Source organism: Eufriesea mexicana, unplaced genomic scaffold (assembly GCF_001483705.2).
Source record: "Eufriesea mexicana isolate 0111107269 unplaced genomic scaffold, ASM148370v2 scaffold3062, whole genome shotgun sequence".
In the NCBI taxonomy this organism is placed as follows: domain Eukaryota; kingdom Metazoa; phylum Arthropoda; class Insecta; order Hymenoptera; family Apidae; genus Eufriesea; species Eufriesea mexicana.
Genome location: NW_016911092.1, coordinates 156,934 through 182,478, shown reverse-complemented (window position 1 = coordinate 182,478; position 25,545 = coordinate 156,934). Strand labels below are relative to the sequence as shown.

General features: G+C 36.3%; 1 protein-coding gene across 12 annotated transcripts in view; it reads left to right on the top strand.

Moving 5' to 3' along the window:
• Window positions 1-908: 908 nt before the first annotated feature.
• Window positions 909-25,545, top strand: part of Patronin (calmodulin-regulated spectrin-associated protein patronin) — a 149,560-nt gene continuing 124,923 nt past the window's right edge. For all 12 annotated transcript variants that reach the window (XM_017904722.1, XM_017904719.1, XM_017904714.1 and 9 more), the window contains exon 1: window positions 909-1,708. In XM_017904722.1, coding sequence (XP_017760211.1) covers window positions 1,490-1,708 — 219 coding nt within the window. In that variant the 5' untranslated portion in view covers window positions 909-1,489. The remainder of the gene's footprint in view (window positions 1,709-25,545) is intronic.

The window sequence follows — 25,545 nt, the reverse complement described above, 5'->3', positions numbered from 1 at the left end:
TCATGTTAAGACCCGAAAATTTCGGATACCAGAAGTTGAAATTAAATCTCAAAAATTACTGTATATTCAAAGATAACATTGGTTTCCAAAATTCATTACATATTTAAATTAAAATAAAAAACTACATTATCGTTCTTATGAAATATCGTTGTGATTTGACTCGACTAAAGTAAATATGGCGACTGATCTCGAATACGCTTCGATGTATCGCTGAACGATATTCTCGCTTTAAATCGATGATCGTTTTCACGATGGACGGCGAACGTGCCGTGGACTTGATGTTCGTGCGAAATGATGATTTTTCGTGCTGACAATGTTTCGTACTTGAGAATACATGTTTATCGATATATGCAATTGTGATTTTCGGGCGTTTCGTGCGGAAAGTAGGTAGTAACGATTGTATAAAATCAACGAATCGTTAGTGGTGCTAGTGCGAAGTCTGTGCTGTGTACGACAGGAGTCTTCTCGTGTGCTTTCGTGCCGCTGTCACTAAGAATCTGAATATCTGGACCATAGCTTAATTATATGGAAAAATTTTACAAAACGAATAAGAAGCACGGCTTAAATTTGAGTTTGAAAAACGGGAGGATTCATTATTTATTTCAACGAAATAGAGTTGCGCGAGGTACGCCCCTTTTACAGGTGCCAATAACATTTTTGCAACACCCATCCAGAGAATCGACCACCCGAGATATCTCTCGAAAAAGTTGAATTGAAAGACGTACTCGAATTTCTAGGGTGATACGCATTCGTGACTTTGAATTTAATACCTACATTTGGTTTTTCCACTGTTTCGCGCAAAATCGATAGAGAAGCTCGCACATTGCCCGTGGAGTGCGGAACGTGCGAGGAGAGTTGCTGACAAAAATAGCAGAGTCCTCGGTAGACACAGTGTCCTTAGTTGTTGCTGTTCGTCCTTTGTGAGTGTTTTATCGTAAGCCGGCATTATCCCGACTGCAACTTTTAATTGCGCTGTGTACGGCGCTGCATGTCGAGGGAACGCTGCTCGAAGTTTCAAAACATCGTGTCTATCGCAGCCTTGTGTGTGTTCCGGCACGAGCCATAAAATAGCCTGTGATCACTTAAATTTTCTCGTTACCGACCTCGTTAGAAATATTCTGAATCAACGATTCGCGCGCGATCGTGTGTATCAAATGAACTGGAAGACGAAGGTGGTACCGTTCTAACGCGAATAATCTGACCGTGAGCGATATTACGGTCGTCCAAGCGCACACTCTAACCTTACTTTGAAGAAAATTCAGCGGTATTCGTGCCACCTAACCTTCGCGTCTTTCCAAGAGAGCGTTCGTATCGTTCGAAGCAGATTCGTAAATGTACCCGATGATCCCGTGACAGAAGAAATATACGTGCGTGCGTGTCGAATAACGCGAAATACTTTGAACACATTGCCTCGCCGGCTATGACGAGAACAAGGACCCGTTCGAACGGATCGTCGCTGCAACCGTCGCGGATGCTGTGATTTCGTTGAATGTGGAGTGCGATCTCGCGCCTCTTCGTTAAGGGCAAAACAGAGGAATCTGCCCCGAGGACGGAGGATCGGACGTGTGACGGCGTACCCGATACGGTCGTCCATGTTTTCGACGCAATGGATCGTAACGCGGGTGACGATCGACGTAAGGGCCCTGCCGGCGAGCAACATTACGGTGCAACCGAATCCGAACACTTCGACGCCTACGATTCTCGTCAGGTATGTATATATTTGGCATTCTTACTTTCCACTATTACTGTGCTACTAACCACTCATGAAGGTTATCATTTTACAGATTAGAAGTTTGATGAAAGTAATTGATACGAAATTACTGATTAATAGATAAAATAAGTGGTAATAATTTATATTAATTGTGATATATAGTAAATGGAGCAGTATATTGACGTGAGGAATATATGCGATATAGGTACAAGTATTCATACCGTAATAGCGTTGACTATGCTTTCAATCATTGATCTGCAAAATGATGACCAAATTTATGTGTTCAGAGTTATTAAATTGGATTAGAGTTAAAATTCAGTTAATAATGAAGTAGTCATTCCATTGCTTTTACAAAGCGACAGTGTTAGACTATTTATGTTGATTATTTTATGGTATTGGAATTGGAGTATACGTTTTTAGGTGTTATTTTTGTACATGTTTTCATCTCCTACAAATGGTGATATGTTTTTGTTCAGATAATTTAGTGATGTAGATATAACCGTAGAAATTATGCTGTGTAGTGACAGTTCATAGATAATATTACTTTTGTATTAAAGGAATCGCATATGAATTTTATTTCTAAAGGAATAGACTAGAGAATTGTACTCTATTATTTAATTTTTCATGTTTTTATACTATTATGTAAGCTAAAAAATTTAATCTTAGTTTATGGTTCCAATTGTATAAAATTTTTCATTCTATATTCTTACCTACGAGTTTAATTTTGCTAGTATATCATATATAATTGGTTGTTTTCTTTCTTCAGTTTTGTTTTAAATTATTTACCTTTATATAATAATAAAGGAACAATAATTGCAGTACATAAATAAGTAATAATTTTCACAGTGCATAGGTATCGCTTGAATTACTAGACACATAAACGAGACCATTGTTTCTAATGAAAAGATTTTATATCTTTCCAAGACCAAATGTAAAGGTAAAAAATGTATGATTTAAGTAATTCTTAACTTGTACAATGCTTTATATACTATGCTTGTACATACATCATTAAAATTATTTCCTTTATTACTGGTCTTGTGTAATATTAAACTTAATTCATCTTTATATTCATTTTTATAGGCTATCGAAAAACAGGTAACATATTAATACTTTCCATTATAATAATTTTTTATTCGCTTAAAAACTTTTATAATTTATAACATTACATAAAATAGCAGTGTTTTTTCCTCTTTCACTTTTTTTCACTTTTATAATTTAAATAGCAGAAATATGGTGATCAGTATCAACTAGAACCTCCCACACAAAATTTCATTTCATAATTTCGCAAAATCCAAATCTCGTGATAGACCATTAGTTTAATAATTAACTAACCACGTTCGCTAATTACATTAATTACCAAAAATTTGTCGCGATGATAACTTTATGACGAACGAAACTAATTCGAGTGTATAAGAAGAGAGCATCGTGTTCGATCAATGAGAAGATATCTCTGCGCAAATCCTCGTGACCAATGCTCGTTACATGCTAGTCGTATTCTTGTATCATATTCCAATTACTCGTAATTAATGAAGTCTGAATGTACATGTGGAAATTGTTGCGTGCAATAGTCACGTTCGACTTTCTCGTCCAATTTTATTTTTCTAATATTGGATCGATTTAATTCCAGCTTGACCAACTACCGCATTCTTCCGTCCAATCACGATAAGTTGTTGTGCTCTTAATAGCATTCAAATAAATTACATAATTTTTATAATAATAGAAAAAAATGATATTTAGTTATTCATTGAATTAGTGGTATTTATTTACTGAAAATTTAATTACCGAAAATTCACATAATGTTTGGACATGAATCTGAGTGTTCCAACAGTGATTTGCATATGGACTCAGTATCTAAAGGGACCTGTTCTATTTTATAAAATATAAAATTATAATTTGACTTTCAGATTATTTAATAGTTAAACAATTTCATAAACAACTAATTAAATCTACTATACCGTCAATCCCGAGAAAAGAATTTTATTAAATTCAGAATTATAATTTGGTATTGCATTTTTTGAGACTAAAAAATATAGGAAAAAAAATTGTTTAAATCTGGAATATCAATAGTGACCAAAGAAAATCGCAAAGCAAGGAAGTGCCCAGATTTATAATTATATAATATTTAAATTTTTATTCACTAAAAACATTTCAAAGGGAAAAGATAATTGAAGAAAAAATAATTTTTAATATAATTGAAATAAATTCTCATAATATTGAGTTATTACCTTTTTGGAATTTTCTTTCATCATATACGTAGTAAACATTGGAAGTTCCAGGTGGACCATGGAACAAATCGAGTGAGTGAGGATTTAATCGATTCCAAACACTCGTTTAGTCGATCGCCGCATTCTTCTGCACGTGGGTCATCAGCAAACCGCGGAAGATTGTTCTTTGAAGCCGTTATTTTCGTCATTGAGATACGTACTATGGGGAAATGCTTCGCGATACGTTCAGCGAATGTATAATTATCGCGTTTAACGCACTTGATGAGGTGTCAGAGTTGATTTATGTTACCTAGCGATTTTCTTCTGGATTAATAGTGTGCCTTTACGAAGATTGTATCACTCTGTTCCACTTCGTTATTTCCGGTGACTACAATGAAAGAAAAGGAGCATGATACGAATGACAAAGTGAGAAAACAAAGATAACGTATCGATTTTCCGCGAAATACACAAAGAGCATCGTGTACGATGAATTTCGCGAATGGAAAATGAATTTCCCCAATGACTATTATTTCACATGTCCGATTTTTATTGATCGTACCTTAAATAGAACTCGATTGCACCTCTGTGGATATGAAATGCAGGTTAAAGTGGCGATAATAAAATTGAAATACGTTTCTTCTCGCGTCGAGTCACTAGCTTTCTTAACGAGTGTTACTGATCATCTCTGCGACATTAAAATCGTGCGAAATTTATGCTCTAGGGTCGTGTTCGTAATCGATAGGTTAATTAATATTTGGATGCACCGGTAACAGGATTGCTTGATAATTTACTTACGACTGATGAAACACATGCGCAGAGTTGCGAGTGGAAAACATGGTAATTAACCACGTTATATAATTTATGGTGTAGTGAAGTTTAAAATATGTCAACGTATAATTCCTTGAAAGTTAATAAAATAAAATTTAGAAATAATTTGTAAACCGTTCGCCTGGCACGACACCATGAAACGACATTAACCTGCTTATTGTACCCAGGAGAAGGATTAACCTGTTTAGACGCGTTGATGAATCACCTTAATCAGATTGCCTCTTCCAGTCTGCTAATTTTTCAGTCGAACACTTCAAACGTTCGTTTATTATCTGCTTTCGAAAACCTGTAATCTTTAATGAAAATCTAGGATTAGCTCAGTTTGTTTGATCTTTGATAAGGAGATCGTCATTTCTGAACTCGTTCAACTTACAGATTCTTTCACAAATGATGTCTAGACTAATGGTAGATTTCACTTGACGTACTAAATTCACAACAATAACATAAATATAGAGAATATCCGAGTGAATGAATATACTATGAGAATTTATTGTATCGTAAGATGCATTCTGTAAGGATCAGTGTCGCTCTGTTTTATATTTTGGGCCCCAGAGGGTGTAGCTATAGGTGTGTCTTGTTCCTTCTTCGTGATTGGTAGCCTAGACAAAAATTCGAAGTTTAGAAAATGGAAGGTAGAATAGATAGACTACAAGTGGAGCATAAAGGCTAATAGTGATGGGGTGTAGAGATGATAAATGACTAGGCAATTAAGTCATAAAGGTGAGGAATCTCTAGGTCATGCTACAGTTAGAACGTGTACTCAAACATTCAGTGGTCACTAGAAATTTGAGTTATTGGTACATCAATTGTCTTTCTAATTTTATTCCTACTACTAGTTTGTCTGGAGAAGTGCCTCGTGTTTTCTGTATTAGCAAATTGCCAAAAGTTTTAGGTCTGTAAGATAGAGATCTACTGGATGGATTAGGTGTAGAGAACAGGACTGACAATGATGAATAACGAACTGATAGATGACCTAGACGATGATGTCATAAATCCAGTGAATCTACAGACTATGCTATCCAAACAATTAAAATGTAGGTTTTAAGCATTCAGTGATCGCTTCAAATCTGAATCACTGCTATTATTTATTAGCTCCACGATTTTCTATTATTCTTAATGTCTGTTTGAGGTATGCCTCATGTCTTTGTTATTAATGGACTAGTCAAAAATCATAGCTCTGTAAAACTAGTAGCCTGCCTGGGTGGATTAGGAGAACAAAGGCTAACCATAAATGACTAGACAGTAAAACCATAAGTTCAGACAACCTGCAGACCACATAATTCAAGGGATTAAAACGTAGATTATAAACATTTAATAGCCACTTGAAATTTAAATTACTGATACATGTTGGTGCTACATGCTTTCATAACTTTCTATCACTGCTGACATGTCTGTCTGAAGTTGTACTTTACGTCTTTTGTCCCTGGTAGACTAATTCTCTAAATAGACTGGTATTGACAGACTAAATCTATAAAATTGAGAGATTGAGCAGTTGGACTGGGACTAGGAGCAAAGACTGATGAATTGCCGATTAAAATACAGGTTCCACAGATTCAGTAGTTACAATAGTTATAACTGAAGTTGTACTTTATATCTTCTGTTACTGGTAGACTAATTCTCTAAGTGGACTGATACTGTTAAGCTAAATCTATAAAGCAGAAACGTTGAACAGGTAGTCCAAGACTAGAGCCAAAAGCTAACAGCAAAGATTAATTAATAAAGAATTGAAATACACGTTTTAAACGTCGAATATTCACCTGAAACTTTAGGCTAATTCTCTAAATAGACTAATATCGATGACTCAGTGGAACTGAAAAATTAAACAGATGGACTGGGACCAGAAGCAAAGACTAACAGCAAAGATTAGTTACCAAAGAATTAAAATACACGTTGTGAACATTTATTGAACACTCGAAACTCTCATCACTGCTACATCCAAGCTTAGAATACGCGTATTTACAAGCTCTTGAATTCTCTAGAATGACGACTGTCGCGTCCAAACAGACGAACATGATCGAAAACCCTTTAAATCTGCAGTGTCGAATTTTTTTCATGTTGAACAAAGACCCTTGTAGACCGGTGGTTCACGTTCATGTTCACGTTCACGTTCACGTTCACGGGTAGCCGTGCAGACGACAACGCGAGTGCTGTTCCCGTGCCGCGACGCTATGACGAATATGGCGTCGTTTCCTGTACGCAAGGTTATTTATTGCACGGTAAAACGAGCCTGTACCTGCGCTCAGAACCACCTCCTCTCTGCGGGAGACTTTTTTGGCACGGCATGCAGGATCTCCAGGAATCGCAACGCATACTCGTAATTATCCGTTTAATTACGCCACTGTCGCTGACTTCGAATGAAGCGCGGAACTCGTCCTTGGAACACGGTGTTCGAAAACGTCGTGTTCCTGGAAACCCGACCCCCTCGTTCGATGTCACCATCGCGGATGGTTTATTTCCAGTAGGATTTGCGATACTCGCGTGTCGCTTAATTCTGCGTCGCGTTGGAGAAAATACAGCGAAAAGAGGACAGGTGGAGGCACTTCGTGGACCTTGGCGCACTGAATCCGCCTTTGACGCTGGCATTTTTCTGGGTAAATTGCACTTTCTGAAAAATTGCGCGCTTTATGGAGCGGTGTACTTTGAAGTAAATTGTTTGCGTGGTACGTTGCTTCATTAGTGATGTAATATAAACATATACAGGTAGCGTAGTATGGTACGAAAGATTGGGGTGGGTGAGAAATATCACAGAGAATTATGGAGGAAATTGAAGCAATAATCGAGTAGTAGTAGCCTTCAAGTGATTAAATGTTATTAAAATTGTTACATGTGAATAATTTATGGTAGAATACAGGTTAATACGAAGTATGGAAATAAAGATCAGGATGTAAATATAAAAATGATAATTTGTTACAGAAAAGAAAAGCAAGATGGGATTGGATAGGAAATATAAGCAATTAGCGAAAACTAATTAAACTAATTAACTAAACTATTTAATAGTAAAAGATTGTAAAAGATAGAAAATAGAATTATTTATCTTCTTGTAAGACAGTATTATTAATAATTCCAAATAATATTTTTTGGAATTATAGTATATCCTAGAAGAATAATATGAAATTACACAGTGCAAGTAGAAAAGAATAAAAATTGTAGGAAAATTTTAATCGTGGTTTAGAATGTGTGCTAAATAAATTACTCGGAATAATTAATATTCTAGATAATATTTAACACAAATTCTATAAATTTCTATATCAACGATTGCTTCTGTGTTTCCTATTCTGAAAAGAGAAAATGCAGCAATTTCTATTACAAATGCTGCAAATATTTCCAGCACACCACCTCCATTTTTGTACGTTTTATTTCTCTGCCGGTGAAAAGGCCTGTAGAATATTTGCATGCACACCCCAAGGTTTATTTGTCGTATTGCCTTTTATGCGTGTTCATGTATTCGAGAATACTGGGTTACCGGGTTACGCAGACACGTCGAATTGATTAGAATTGTGTTTCACGGTGTTGTACGAGATAGCCAGAGAGAAATTACGAAATTTTAAGAGCATCTTGTATCGCGAGGTAGCCAGATAAGCTGGAGGCATAAATTTATGCCACGATGGAAAAGTAACATCGATAAATGGAAGATTTAAAATAGATCGGTGGTTCGATGCTCTTTACCTGGCCAACCCCACTCGCTCAAACTGCTCCTATTCGAGCATCAAATATAATTTCGTAGATAAATCTTTCTCATCGTTATCGATCACGTAGCCGAGGAACTGGTTCTAAACCTAGCAAACTTTTCTCGCTTTTGTTCCATTCGCCGTTGCTCCTCGACCAAAATACAAATGAAATTAGTACACAGATAGAATCTGATATTGACTTCTTTATTCCCTTCACGTAGCAAAGTACGTAGAACCGACTAACTTTAGTACAGATTCAGGTATAAAATAAATCTCAGGAACCGTTTCGTTTAATTCTATCATCCTCTGCATATGGCGCCATTTTGGTGAACATCGAAACTATTGGGTAGCTAAATATATTATACAAAAATGATAATAATTGTAGCGATATGATGAAGAGGAATAGGAACGAATAATCACGTTTCTATCTGAGTAAGAGAATATTAATTTTATAGGTAGTTTTGTTAGTAAAGTAGTTGTAGAAGCAAATGATTTAATAATTCTATTGTTAACCCTCAGTTGCTATTTAATTAAATTCTAATGATCGATATTAATTAATATATTATATTTAGAATTTCCCAACGATGTGTGGGATATCGAAATAAAATAATTTATTATTTTATTTTAATTTGTATACGATTTCCTATTTACTGTTTTAAAAATATCGTCGACTTTATGGCAGAAAGTCTTCGAATTACTATTTTTCTGGAACGAAAAAATTGCCGAGTGCAAAGGGCTAATAAGTCCTCGAAATTTGTACAGTGAACTAAAATCCCAATTTCAGTGTGTCTAAAAAAATAACCAAATAAATCTAAAAAGCGGGTAAAAAGGTAAAATCACTTACACGAGTGTTAATAAATCCTCGAGTTTTTCACGCTCAATTAAAATCCCGATTTCCTTAGGATGATTCAGATTGAACTTAACCCGAATTCCACAAACATAACTCCACCCATCCCATTCACGAGATCTAAATCTCTGCTATTTTCAACGCACTTCATCGAGTCTCTCGAATCCATCAAAGCCTTCATTCCTCGCAGCATGTCGGATACGCATTAACACGTGAAACACGTGTCATAAATATTCCAAACGCAAGTCCAGGGTCTCTCCTTCGTGAGCAACATTCCTCCCGACCGCTTAACTGTCCATTCTACTCGAGAGTCGAACTTCCCATTGTCCTGTGCGGTTCGTGGTTCCGTTTGCACCGTTAATCTTGGCACATGGTAGCTTGCGCAAACCGGTGAGCAATAAACAATCAATATGTAGGCATCATAGCGACCTCGTTATCGACGGTCGAGCTTGGCCCAGGCCCAAACGAACAGCCGCGTGTTCCTCTGGAAAAGGAAAAGAAAAGGTGTCGGGGATCTAGCTCTGGCAAGAAAGCGGATTTGCCAGTCGATCGTTCCTTTTTTCCTCTGCTACAGCCGTGAAAGGAATCGCTTTTTAACGCTGATTAATTCGATTTCAGTCACGCGAACTTTTGGGAAAGTATCCTAGCCATTGGGATGAGATGGACTGCGAGGAGGAGGCTGCATCGACTGTCGATGATGGATTTTTGATGCAGGTAGTTGGAGAGGTTCAGAGTTGAATAGGAAGTTCAACAGGGGTATAATTTGAGTTACAGTAAGTGGAATTTTTTGGGGTTAGGAGGGAAGGGATTTATTTGTGTCCATTTGAGAAATGGAGTATCTGATAATTGTTGTGGATAGATTTTAATAGAATATATAGCCTTTGATATCCTATTTTAGAAGCGGGATTTAAGAAGTTTAATTATTATAAGAGGAGAATACTAAATATTAACAAAATTTTAAAATTTTCTCAAGAATTGAGGGTTAAATAAATAAATAAAAGAGTTCTCTTAAATTTTATATATATCAATAATAGGAAAAAGTGATATGGTGATAAGCGAATGAAGTAAAATTCGATTCGTAGATTATTTTTATGAAAAGTAATGCAAAAAAATGGAAATAAGGGAATATTTTCTTTTTCATTTTTCTCGTGTGCATAATTGTAAGTTTTTTAATTCCCTGGATGAATTTTGTAATTTTTATTCTTCTTCGCGAGAGTAATAATGGTTGGGTGATTCTTTAGAAGAGAAATTCCAAGTTAAAGTTTATCCTTCAAGTTCGAGATAATAGGTTGAAGATAGGAAGTCATTAAAGGAAGATTAAAAGAAGAAGAGGTGAATATTCGTGCAATTTTTATTATTCCTTATTACTGATAAAAGGCAGGAAAAATACTTGCTTCGAAATTAAAGTTAGATTGAATTAACTATACGAAGGATATAAAATTACCAATTAGAAGGTATTTTAGAAAAGATTAAATTTGTAATAAATAATTAAAAATTTTCCTCAGTCTTCACAAAATACTTTCACAGTCACGGTTTTCATTTTTTAGTAGAAAAATTTATTTTTTAGAATAAGTAACGTCATCTCTGTGTCATTTTATCAGAAGACGTACAAGAATAATTTCTAATAAACAATCCTAAACTTTCTTCCATTTTATGCTTTTCTTAAGATTTCTATAGTTACTATTTTCATTCCTTAATAGAAAAGTTAATTGTTCATTCTTCAGAATATATGATCCTATCTCTGTGTCACTTTTGCTACAAGGCTTACAAAAATAATCTTCAATAGGTTATCCAAATCTTAAATTTTTCATTGTGTTTTTCATAATAAGCTTCTATAACCATTGTTTTCATTCACCAATCCAAAAATAAATTATTTACACTTTAAAATGCACTATTTTGTGTGCTAATTTTAATAAAAGACATACGATAATAGTCTCCAAGAAACAATCTTAAATTTTCCATTATATTTCTCATAATAAATTTTCACAACTACCCATATCAATCTCAGATAAAACAATATACTACTTACTTTTTAGAATGCAAGTTGTTGTCCCTGTGTCATTTTGCCGAAGTCTGTTGCATCTCAATAATCGTTTCTCACCATCTAATTTCCCTCGTGATAAATTCGCCATCTGACATAATCTTTGGCATAACATATAATCTGGTACAGCTCGGGCAATAACTGGATCGAAATTGAAATTTGAGTTATCGGATTGACCCGATTAATTCGCGTAACAGGAGGATCGATGTTAAAGACGTTAGTGCACGTGACCATCGCGCCTTTGGGCACTTAGGTTTATCCCAATGAGTTCATTATTCATCCACTAACAGCTGTAATTATTCCACCATGCACAGCTGTGAATTACGAGAAACTGACGATAGAAGAACTGGTCGTTCGTTTTAGTTCATTACTGCGCAGATTATTCATTAGCGTCGGGAATTACTTTACGTTATTTCGTTCAATTATCCCAGGTGAAAACTGTGAGAGAACACGCAGGAAAAAGAGGTGCAACCGAGAAGCGTGTACAGCCGATCGAGCATAGCTTGACACGCGTGCACTTCACTCTCAATAAAGAGAAATTAGTGGAAGAAAGCGATTTTCATAGCGCGCCTGTTTCGAATCTAGATATTGCTTAACTTATAGCTCAGTTAGGGGGGCGCCACTGTCGCGTTGCCATTTCAATAAGATTTTGTGTGGGTAGAAAATTTAGAGAATATTAAATTCGTGCCTGTGATGTATATATTTAATAAAATAAAAAATTAAGGAATATGAAAAAAATATAAAATATTATAAGTATTAAAATATACAAAAAATTTTAAATTGTGAATTATATTTATTTAAAATAGAATAGTATATTTATAGCTTTTGAAATCTTTAAGAAAGATTTTATTTATTCGCAATTTTGTTTTATTTCCTTTATATTATAATAATTTTGGTACAAATTAGTTTGCATCTATAAAATTTTATCGATATCAGTGCTCGATGCATCTCTTAACCTTTTTATTATCGCAGGGTAAACAGAAATTAACGATTATCTCATGTTAGAAATATAGATCGGTTTTTGTAATAGAAATATATGATTTTTATTTTTTAGAATATTTTTAATATAAAGGCTGGTAGAAATATTCGTGTTGTTTTCTTTCGATACTTCAGCTTATGCCTTGATTAATACACTGTTGCGTGTAGAAATATATAAGATGCTCTATGGACGATGCTATCTAGAAGGATCTTTAAGCCTTAAATTGTTTCCGCTGATTAATGTTGCGGAAACGAAGTACCTAATCTAAGGTGTGTCGCTTAATTCTCTGCTGCGTTGGAGAGAATACTATAACAACATCACGTACCGTAACAGCTACCAACATTGTTGAAACTAAAAAATAACGTACCCTTCAATTTACAATCTTACAACAAATATAATAGTTACGAACATTTCTAGAAAGCTTTTCAAAAATCTAAAATTTTGAGAGACTAAACAATCGGTGAGTAATGTTTTAATAACACCTAACGATTTTTAAATTTCACGTATCAAATACAGTCAATAAAAGAGCACAAGTACCTGATCCAAAAATCAACTGTGAATTAAAAAATGATTAAATATTTACTCTTAATCTTCGCAAGATTTTCCAAGATCATTTGAAGGTCGAACATCTATCATCATGATCGTACCAAGTAGTTTCTATCCAAATCACTCAACGTATAAAAGGATTCTAAGTGTTACAAGTACCACCCAAGAACCTATCCCGAACTGAAGAATTACAAAAATTTCTATAACAAAATTCAATCCTGACCTTTGCAAGATTTTTCACGGTCATTTAAAGGTCAAACATCCATCATCACGTTTATATCAAGTACTTTGCATCGAAATTAAGTTTCCAGCCACCCTATATATCCCACGTCCACGTCTTCATCCAACTTCTTTCCAGTACCCTATCAGAGCCATCGAATATGCAAATTTCGTCGACCTCGTGCACCTCCCCGTGATATTTCTTCCACCGACTGTACAATCCACAAATTGGTCACCGGTGTATTATTGTGCATTCCAGAAATAGTCGTTGGACAGTGACTCAGGATCACGTTAATTCGAGCGAATGCGTTTCGCGAAACGTATTCGATCACTATGCTCGAACGTCCTCTGGTACGTTTCCTGCTCCGGCCGAGGATGATTTCCTCCAAGTGAGGCCTCGAGAACAGGTATCGGAGCATTAGTCGCGGATAAAACATCGAGAATTATAGTTGTCCGAGGCGGAAAAGCGCGAGGGCATGAAGTTTGGTTAGCTCTCGGTACTTTGGGTCGCAATATCTCGCGAAAGATTCTGTTGGGAGTAGCGGCATAATCTGGGTCATCGGATTCATAGGGATCCGAGCAGCTTTCGCGAAACTCTGAAAAATGTAGTTCCATTTTAGAGAGAAAGTAACGTTGACGGTTCGCAAAAATCGTCTCTGCTTCGCGCCGTTTGATTTATGCTCTGCGGGCTCCTTCACGAGTTGCTTGTATGATAATGAGATTAAATGTTCCCTGGTTGCTGGTTAAGTTTGCCGTTGAGTAATTTAGGTAGAATTTAATGAGACATTTTGAGATTTAACGATGTTTTAATTTCCTTTTTTTTATTTGGAGAGTTGGAAGTTTGGGAAGAGTATGAAAGATAGATTTGGTGGCTAGGTCTGTGAGAAAAAATCTTGATACTAAGGAAATTTTTATCATTGGATAGTTGAAATTTCGAATATGGTTCTAAAAGTCTGTGAGAGAAGATCAGTGTTGTTAATTGGATGCTTCTATTCCTTTCTAAAATCGAAATTTTGAATTTACAAGGCACGTGGAGATCGACGATCCTAACCTCTTCGATCTACTCTTCACACGGAGGGTTAGGCGTTGCTTAACTCCTAATTCCTAATTCCCTCAAAAGGACACGTTTTTCTGCGTGATTACTTAAAGAAGGAGCCAAAAAAGGCTACTTAATTATTGAGAATTTCGTACCAACAGTCTCCAATGACAATTTTTCCAAAGAAAGACTACAGAACGGCTGAAACGATTTTCGAAGGCAAGCTGAAAGGAGCCAATATCTGGAATCGTTTGGTTTCGTCTCACTGGGCATCATCATCGTTTCACACGGTCGAACGGCTTCGTTGAGAGCTTGGAACGTATTCATCCTTCGTCTCCTATAAATAGCCTTCGCCATTTACCTCCTGAACATTTTTTCACTCTCTCCATGCTAGGGGATAAATAACCGAATGGCGAGTGTACTTGTATTCACACAGTTCGTTCACGCATTCATCCTATGGTCCCAGATACTTCGGAACACTGGCGAGATGGATCAATAGAATTCTCAGCACACTCTGTTCTCTGGTCTGATGACCCATACAGCTATGTGATTTGGAAGTCACGTATCTGAAGACTGACGCGGACCAAGTGCACAGCGCTGCACTACCTGACGAGACTGCTAGTTTGGACTCAGCGCAGTTGGTTTCAATGGTCTCTACTTGCTGCTAGTCAGGACTCTGGGCTTGGTAACGAGGATTCGATGTCTATGTTTACAGCAAAGGAAACTGCGAGTTTGCACGCGTTCAATTTGGATGGATGCTACGTGATCTTCGTACTTTGTATATCTAGCGGTGACTAACGTAAATAATACTTCTGCATCTTCCTGTACGGTTTCGCGAGCTTTGCGTGACTCTGCACCATGTTGCGCGATTAGGTGCGTGCTTAGGCATTAGTGCGAGTAAGGTATCTGCTAGGTTGATGTATACGAAGGTTGAGTTTGGTAGGGTAGTAAGACTATTTGTTATAGAATGTCAAAATGTATACAAGCTATGTAAATTTCGTTTAATTTATTTAATTTTAAAGGTAATTATTCTGCAACTGTATTAGTATGCTATGGTCAAGAATCTATATAGAAAAGAAAGATTTTCCAATCAGTTTCATTTATATTAAAAAATACCAAGCAATGCAATCACATTTTCTTCGTACTTAATATAAGAGATTCGGTAAGTCTCAGATGGTGCTGCGGTAGCTCCAAGCGCGCCACCAATCGGACATCACGGTAACCCAACGCAGTGTCACGTTTTAGCACAGAATCACGGCCCAGATCACACTGTAATATACCACTGGAACGATTAAGTCAAGGTGGAACAACAAGGAAATTACGGTTAGACTCACCGATCTTTTTCCGATCTCTTTTTCCCTGTCTCGACGACAAACGGATGAGGGCAAAACCGAGTAAGGTATTCCATCCGTGTACACGCGATGGTAATGGCAAACTAAAATCCGGTTACAGAGGGTTAATTACGACCAGCCGGTGTCATTGTACTCCACGGTCTAAATAAAGCTGTGCTTGCTCCAATGATCTTGACAGATCGATCGCGTTTGGTCACGACCAGTGCTCTCTCTAGGCTAGAACCACTCACGATCGAGGCTTTTCCGGGACGTTTTACATTAACGTCGCCTCCACGGCCAGCATCCACGGAGCTATCGTTCCAAGGGAAAATCAGCGGCACACCTTGATGATTCCTTCTTGGGTAATCGAAACGTTCGTCATGTGTGCCTCGTAAATCCGCATGCGACTCGCTTCTCGCACGTTACACGATGCTGCCATTTAAATTGCGTGGTTTCATCCTTGCTAGACAGCTGAAGCTGTGTTCGAGTTATATAAGATACCGTTTCACATTGGATCGTTGTTTTCTTTCTCTCAATGGACACGCGTGGGCGTGGTTATGTGATATATATATTTTTTTTGGAGAAAGAGGAGGAGGAGTTATTCTTGTTTCGCTTTTGATGGCTCTATCTCGGGTTTGTGTTTGGGATGTGAGGTAATATATGGAGGGAAAATTGATTCGAAATTTTCAACGTAAATTCGGTTAAATTTTATGTAAAATTTTAATTTCGGTTCTGAATATACTATGTGCAAATTCGCGTGCAATTTTATTCAATTATCTCAGTTAAAATGTAATTACAGCAGGGTCGCAATGGTTCAGCAAGCTACCAATAGTTCGCCACGCGTAGCTTGGTAATCAATTTAGGATGCTTTCAAAATCAATTACCGACTTGATTAGCGTGATTTATGTTCTCATATTTGGCCTCATTTTCAGCATAAAAACTTCACCAATTCATTTTCAATCGTTTCCATAAACGAGGAGGAAAAACTACCATAAAAATCAAGACTTTCTATCAATCATACTCTCGCTTATTATCTTCATCATCCTCACCGTGTCACACATATTTATATAATTCGAAAATTCAACTTAACCTAATCATATTATGAAACCTAGTATACAAAGTTTTCAACATTTGCAACACAGACCAGAAACTGAAAGAAATTCGTAAAACGAGTCAGTGCATAGCAATTTTCATCACCCAGTTGATTCGTCTTGGATCACTGGGTGCCCTACACAACGAAATACCCAAGTATAGCAAGCTTCCAAAATTCTCAACAAGGAATACAGTGACTCCCACGCAATCAATTTCACAAAATTCGCAATGCAGTCCCGAAACCAGAAAAGTCCATAAATATATAATAATTTCCAAGATGTCCGCATCTCACCCACGTGACTCACCACGACTCCATTGATCATAAATCCCGAACGTCCACGAGTGTCACGGAAATGGAAAAATCGCGTTTTCGATTAAAACCGCGAGGCATAGTGCACGGAGGAGCACGCCTCTCTTTTCAATTTCGAAATCCGGCAAACCGTGACCGGGTAAAAAAGCGCGCGAAGGCAGCGTGGGTAGCGCAGGCGAAAGCGGGAATCCAGGGAACTCGTGAATGATGGAGGCGTGTGGGCATAGGATAGGCTGCGTTGTTGCTGCGTTGTGCACGCGTGCATTTACAGCGCTGGAAACATCCTCTACAGCGCAGCTCCGGGGGCTGGCCGAAGATAAATCGTCCGGTTCGAACAAAGATCTCCAACAAGCGGGAAAAAGCATTTCGCGTGATCGGTTCAATTAAGAATTGAAACTTCTCGACGAGTGATGAATGATGACTCGGCCTAGCAGGGGAAACAACGGTATTCTCGTGTTGCCCGGTGTTGGCTGATCTCTTGGTCGATTCGTTTTGTTGGCTGAAGGGTTGCAGGCTTAACGGTAGAACTATTAACTCTGACGAAGTGACTGGTGTCAGATTTACCGTTTCTGTGATTGCTGCAAGCTTCTCGCTGTTTTAGTTCACATCGATTTTGACGTTGATACCGAAGAACAAAAATAGAAAAATCTTTCATCTACCATCGCAAATTTTCGTCGTACATAAAAATTTCAAAGTTCAAATATTTATTAATAGATATCTTGTCTGTTGAAGCATTCAATTTCTCTTATTGTCAAATAATTTATTAATATTATTAATTTCGAAACGATTAGAGTTGATAGATAATTATAAACGATGGTATATGTCTCGATAAAATATTTATAAACGTACTAAATTGACGGAATTGATGGAATTATGCGATCTATGTAACGATAGATTTCCTTGGACTGTTAGACACTGTCGTTACGTTCAACAAATGGCAGCATGATTGCTAACGATAGCAATCATACGATAAAACATGATAACGTTAGTCGTAATGTTGTTAATAGCAGAACAATAGACACACGTAGGGTACTATCGCGAAGTTTATTGCTGGTTAGGTTTCCATGGTTAGGCTCGTGGCCTGTAACTGAAGGCCATGTTTCCTTGGTCTTCGTGGTAACCTCAGTTGGCTGCACGGGTGTTTGGTTCAAGGAACTAGATACACGCGCCTGTTTAATGGCAACGTGTTCTTTGAGGGCGGACAAGATTTTCTGGCAATATTTCAGAATTAATTCATTGATATAGATTGTTAACTTGCTCGAGAAGTTGCTAGTTCGTTATTCGCCTTGGGCTTCTAATGTCTCGTGGGAACTGTAAAGTGTGATATTGATTCAGATGGCCTCATTGATCTTTTTATTAAGTATTACGTATAAATTCTTTTAATGACATAATTCCACCAGTTTAGTTTTATTGTATATAGTTATTAATAGGTAGCAGTTGAGAAAACACAATTTTTTGTTAATAATGTTAATAAAATTATTTATTAATCATTTTTGTTTAATAATTTTAGATTTTCCATGAAGTGACTATGTAAGGGTTTATTTTCACGTGGTTCATATTTCTTGGAGTACTGCAATATTTATTGCAATAGTATTATAGAAAGAATCTCATTTTTTAAAATATTTTTGTACTTGGGTACTTGGGCAATTTCTAAATATCAGCTATGATTAGTATAAATAATTTTTCATTTATTTAATTTTAATTTATTTTAGTAAAATTGGTATTTTCAAGTATTGGCACATATAAAGGGTTAACAAAATTTTCCGCGGTAGGAATTTATTGCGAAATATCGACGTCTACGTTATGTCATTTTTAATTGCTTACTTTTGTAGTATGGTGGCGAACAATCGTCATCGCGAGTATTGTACAATGCAATTGTTAAGGATGGGAACAATTGTCAACAGCAATCTTCTCTTTTACCTACTTATTCGTTTGAGCACACCGTCTAGTAATAATACGTATCCGTTATTTTTTTAATAGTCTCCCATTTTCTAGTCAAGCTTCTCTGGTTTCCATTTTGTATTCATGATCAAAATCATCGCGTGTTGAGGAAAATTGAAAAAGAGTATGATGTGCGCCATTATATTTTAATATTTTCGTTCATTCGTGGCATTATTCAAATTTTATACATAATGAATCATTCGCAGTTAGTGGCTCAAGAAGAATCTCTTTGTTTTGGAATTTTGATTTTATAATAGTAATTTAGATGGAAATTTTAACACTCACTGAACAAGCTATTACTTATTCGTGTAATAGGTAAACGGGATAGAAATTTTCTTTTTAAATGCAAGAAAATAAAAGTCGTTGGAGTTGAACGAATCAATTTGGAGCGAATTAAAATCCTGTTTAACATATTAATTTTGAGCAAACAGGTTTTTAATTTATGATAATGAATCACGATATTGTACAACACTTGATAACATTAAATTGAATTAAAGATTATCATGTTAATCTATTCGAACAGTAATCTTTTTTCGAAATTTTCAAAGTTGAATATTGAACTATTCAAAGAGAATATTATTTATTCCTTTATTTAACATAACTTTTAGTATCGAATAGGTGCTATGTTATTTAGCGAAAAGAGGATAAATTTATTTAAAAAATCGCCACGTTTTTATTTCAGAAATATAAACAATTTTTGCTAAAATTTTAATAGTATTTTAATAGTATTTAATTTTAATAATATTTCCTATCGTAGATACTAAACAGAATATTCCTCAGCGAAAGAAATATTTCATCTAAAACATTCCTCATGAATTCACAAGAGTTTCTGAAGAACTCATTATGAACCAGATGTTTATTAACTCCGTTTGAAAAGAAGTCGATAAACGTAATCGGTTCATTGAATCTTAATCAAAGTGAAGTTCGATGCTTGAAGTTCAAGTTTAATGTATAATTAAAATGAAGAGAACATTCCTTAATTAAAAGAAGAGCATTCCAATTAGGGAATGCCATGGGATCTAATTAGATGACCATTCTTCTCTTCGATATTTAAATTCCCAAACGGAACTTATATTAAAAAAAATAGGTTAACGAGAACAATTAGCAAGTCACGTGTATCCTTCATAAACCGATAAAACCATTATGCAATTTTCCTGATTATTGTGTTTAATTGGATTGTTACAAATCCCGCACCTCTCTTCGTCTTCCATTTCTACTCTCCATTCTCTACTCAGAATTTAAATTCTACGTCCAATGTAACATCGAATATGTATTTAACACCTCATCCTAATTTCCACAATTTTCATCTTCTCTAACGTAGATCAAATTTGATTCTAATCAGTGACCATGGTTTGGCTGAGAGAGTCAAATTTAATTCTAATCGGTAACTTCGTTTTATTTCTATTTTATATTTCAAATTAATAAGAAGAGAGTTCGTTTTATACAATATTAAATAGAATAAATAGTAGAAATCAAAAAGTAGAGTTAATCACTTTAATTTTAATCACTGTGACACAATTGACTCGATTGCCTAACTTCTGCACAGATTCATTTTATTATTCTATGATGTAATGAAGATAAGACTCATTTATCACTAACCGATGATTATTATTAATCCCTATCATTTATTAAATAGGAAAATAAAACAATCTATGTGTCTCAGTGAATAAAATTCTCGATCTGGATCTCTGCCTGATCCTTCTCATCTAGGTCTAACTTTCTCATAGTGATCCAAGCTTCCAGCCCAACCCAAGCCTGTATACTCCACTCAAGGATAACAGTACTTTGTATGATACAATTGAAAACATGAATAAAAGGAGAATAAACGATCTTTCATCTGAGAAATCTCATTACTAGATTTCAAGTTTCGTGTAGTATCGAAGATGGAATCTCGATTGTTGCTGTTATGGATTTCGAATAAAATCGCTGTCCATGTCCATTGGACAGTCGGGAATAGTTCATAAAATCGTTGGCCAGGCTTCCACGACGATAAAAAGCACCGCGCTATGTGAAAACGCGGGTTCAGAGTTATTTACTGCAGCTTCGTACATTTATTAAGTTACGTACCGGGTAACCAGTAAGTACCCATCGCGGCGAGCATTAACGATGCGGTACATCCGACCTAGGTCTTCCATTTGAAATAGAACCCATATCCACCACGGGATATGGATCGAGTGAAATTTTAATCCGTAATTCCCAGTTGCAGTCCTCATTGTCGCTTAGCTTGTCAATTATCGCCATTGACGCGTCACGTGTCACGATGGATCTCGCTAAAACCACTTACCATACTTTCGATCTTTTTGATCTATTTATTTTCCGAATATTATTTTTCTGGTCCAGAAATATTCGTCTGGGTTCGATGATTTTTGCTATTCGTCGAAGGGATAAACATTATTTATATATTTAAATATATTCCAAAAAATATCTTGTTACAGAGCAAACGACTTCTGTAAATTAAATTTCCTATTTAGATTTTTTGGAGCCAAGGTCCACTTGCATATATTTTTAATTATAATTTTAATAATGTATATTCACCAAGTTTTGATAATTTTTCTATAAATAAATTAATAAATTAGAATAATTAAATAAAATTCTCTTAAACGAGATAATTATATTAGGACAATGAAATAAAATTTCTTAAATAAAATTACTAATATTTTAATTAAACGATGTACAATATTTTCAGATTTCTTTAATACTTCAAATTTTCTCTCAATGTCTTCTCTAACTTAATTCTCTCAGAATTCAATATAGCGATTAGGTTTCAAGCAAGCTTTTACGTATAATATAAATTTCGTGGTGTAAGTACCCCCATAAACAACGTAGTTAATTAAAATTTATTACCCATGAACAAGTCGAGCCACGCATATCTACTAGAAAAGTACAAAAGATCTTGTCGATAAAGAAACAATTATTTCCCAACTTGTTCCTCACGAACTCATCTTCTGCGCCGTGAAAGGGTTAGAAGAACAACTTCTCAAGAGAGATAGATCATTCGTAGATTCACAGCTGTTCCGCTTAAATAAAATCGGGAATAAATTAATTACACCGAGCAGCCGCTATTTTATGACGTACATGATTATTCAAATCGAATAATAATTATTATTATATTACTATAAGTATTTCCTTGAGAATGAGGGAATAAGATTATCCAATTATATGGAGATTGGTCTAACTTAATCACGATCACGGGAGATCTCGATGTACGTGTTTCACGTTCAAGTCCTTAGCAACGTTTCATGATAGTAAATCATCAGGACGAGCTCCCATGCTATGGAGAAACGTGATGGGATTAGATAAGTCGTTCACGCTTGCACTCGCCAAGGGACCGACTCACGCAACCCTGTAATATCAAAGCGTTGCAAACTTTTCGAAAAAAGATTATGGCGCTTTTTGCATACCCGTTCTTCCACCGCTGTAAGTGAGTTTGCAAAGGGACGCGATGGCTGCCAGGGGTTTCCGGCCGTAAAGTGGTATTGTCATATCGCCGTGACGACGGGTTTATTGAAAGTAAAAACCCTAGCCTTCCATGTGTCGCGTGCCTTGTGAAACGTAATGTAGGTTATTAAGTTTTTCTTGCCGGACACAATTTTACTTACGTACTGGGTGTCTCTTTATTAGAGCTATGTTAGTCAACATCCCCAGTTTTAGAATAATTTATATACTCTTTGAAAGTAGTGCAACTGCATTTCACAAAGTTGAGGATGATATGAAAGATATTATTTATATTATCGATTTTAAATTGTTGTTAAAATTATTTATTTAAATTTAATTATTAACCCGAGAGGCGCCCTTCAGTCGACACTTGATAAAATTTCGAAGTTCGATATTAATTAATATGTCAAATTTAAGGTAATGTAATGGTGTGCGAAATATCGAAATCAAATACTTCTATGTATTAATTATTATACGGTTTCTTATTCACTGTTCAAGAAAATATCGTCAGCTTTATAGCAGAAAATCTTTGAACTCCTACTCTTCTTCAACCAAAAAATCGTCGAGTGCAAAGGGTTAAGGTACAGTTGGTAAAGAGTCAGTTAAAAATATACTATGAGCAAGAAAAAAGGAAGATAAAGTATTCATTTTTGGAATACTAATAATAATAATACAAATTTCAAGTATAATAGCAGCTATGACGAAAGAAGTTTTCGTTAAAATCACATCCAAATAGCTTTATAAAAACTTCTTCGAATATTTCGAAATATTCATGAAATAAACGAAGGAGAATTACAAACAACCCAAAATTAAAAAGAAAAAGGAGAAAATTTTCTATATGAAAATATTCTATATGTATATAAAATATAATTTTCTATATGTACATTCTACACAAATATTTGGTGTTATAAAGTATTTAAGAGTGTTTTTCATTTTGTTCATTTCGGATGACATGGTTTCCGGTAACAGAGGCGCCACCTACAAAGCTCACTGTATTTCGTCAACACAACACTTAATTACAGAGCTTGCAGAGTTTCTCGGTAACAGAATAACTAATTGCTGTGTATACAGGGATCCTTGGTAACCGGTGGTATAAGTAATCGTGGCGAGCAACACTTATTTTCTGCTAACTTTGATTCCCGCTGGGAAGTATATTTCTATCGACTATTTAAGGAACGACGGATTCGCAATGGGGGAAATAACAGATGTATTTCTATTAACTGAAAGCCAGACGGTACTCACGCTCGTCTATATCACGTGCTATTAAAGAGAGGAGGCTCGTTCCGCGTCGAAGGAAAAATGTTCCGATGATGGAATGGAAATTCTTCTTTTCCACCACGGAAATAACAGAATTCGCGTTTCCTTTCTTCCATCGAGATTACGTGGCTCTATCGCGAGGTAAAAGCGTATATCGCTATATCCGATTTTAATTCTTATTTTTCCGTCTTTTATTCCATCGAGAAATACACCGGGGAATAGATGATATCTATAATATAGATAACTAGGTAAATTCTTCGTTAAGGATTATAGTGAAAGTACCATCGACCAGACTTACATCTACAATAATACTCTAATCGAGTTTAACGATTATTACCTATTATTATCCACCTTAGATTATCTTCTAGACTAAGCAAGTAGTCGAAAGTATTACAAAAGAATATAAGAAATAGATGAGCTTTCACGAATACCATCAGCAGTCAGAAATACCAATTAGCATAATTATTGCAGTTATTTATGTACATGTACACTTTTTGATTTTTCATTCCTAAGACACTAGTTTGCTTCTTTATAATGAATTAAAAATAAACCTAACATGGCTTGTTAAATGATCTATGGATAAAAAGGGGATGGATGCAGAATTTAAAAAAACATATATCCTATAAAAGAAATGAAAATGAGGATTCTCAATCAAAAATTAAAAAAATAATTATTTACACTGTACTAGATTTATTGTTAAAATCAGATCTTCTAAAATACACTCTCCAAAAAATGTTCACAAATTTTTCACACCTTTATCACATCTCAAATCGAAAGAATCAGTCCTCGTCCACCCACTGTCCACGAAACTCATCCACAGACACTAATCGAAAATCGAATCTTATTGAAAATCAATTTAACCACTAGTTTTCTCTCTCCAATCGTTTCACGTGTCCAACACCTTCGCTCCTCCCGAGGGAGTCAAAGGGTGAATTCAAATTCACGGATCCATCGACTTATCTAGCTTTCACCGTTGCTTCAAACTAGCCAGGTTCGCAGGATTTTTCCTCTAACTAGCACACCACCGTTGATTACGGTGCCTCGATTAAGACCGATTTTCTCGTTTCCCGGCGTATTTATTACACTGGCTGAGCTCTCGGTACGAAAGGAAGAGGAACTCCTCGTCCAGGCACGTCCCTTCGTGAAACGGCGTTCTCTGCAGCCCACCACCGGTCGACTTACCACGTGAATCACAATGATCCGCGTTCCCCCTCCGGGTTCCATCGTCGAGACCTAACGATCCGACTTTGTGCGAGCGCACGAGGCCTAGAGCACGCCAGCTGACTCACGCAGCCACCACCGTGTGGACTCCTCTCCACAGACCCATGCAGACACGTTAGGACACACACAAAAGCGTCTGCAAACGCATACAGTCGCGAACGGGAACGTACAACAGCTCTCTCTCGCTCCTCTCTAGCCTGCCACGCACCGAGAGAGAGAACCAAGCCACGTTTCGCCTCTAGTCTCGTTCCAAACTCGGAACACTTCTGGCATTCGCGGTCAGTTCCGTTCTCTGCTGGCTCCGTGCGCCACGCTTATTAACGACCCACTGATTTCCCTGTGGACACTTGATGATTTTTGAGAGAAAATCACCACCATGGACCTGGATCTTCGAGTTCAGACTTGTGGATGACCTGGACGACAGGAGATCTCCAGTCTGAGGTGTTTGACGTTGCCCTGAGGACCTGGGCTGAGACAAGATCCTGATTTTAGAAGTGCTATTGGATTTTTGTGTGTTCAGTTTTCATTTAGTTCGATATTTTTGGTTCTTCGAGGATTCTGGACACCAGTCTGATGACCAGAACTGTGCTATGTAGGAGCTAGGTTAGCTAAAGTGACTTTACCGATGCAATTCGAAGTGACTTTGAACGTATTCGTGTCTCTGCTCGTGGGATTGGTTCTCGATTGCGGACTAGAACGTAAATCATGGACGGGAAAGGCGACAAATACACGCTGAAGGAGATGACAATTTACGGAGAAGACAGAGTTCTTTTATTCGACGCGGCTGAATCAGTTTCGCAGTGACGACCGTGTTAAAATCAGTCTCTGGCTCCTTGCCACGTGAAACTTGATTCACTCGGAGATTATATCGAGATGGCA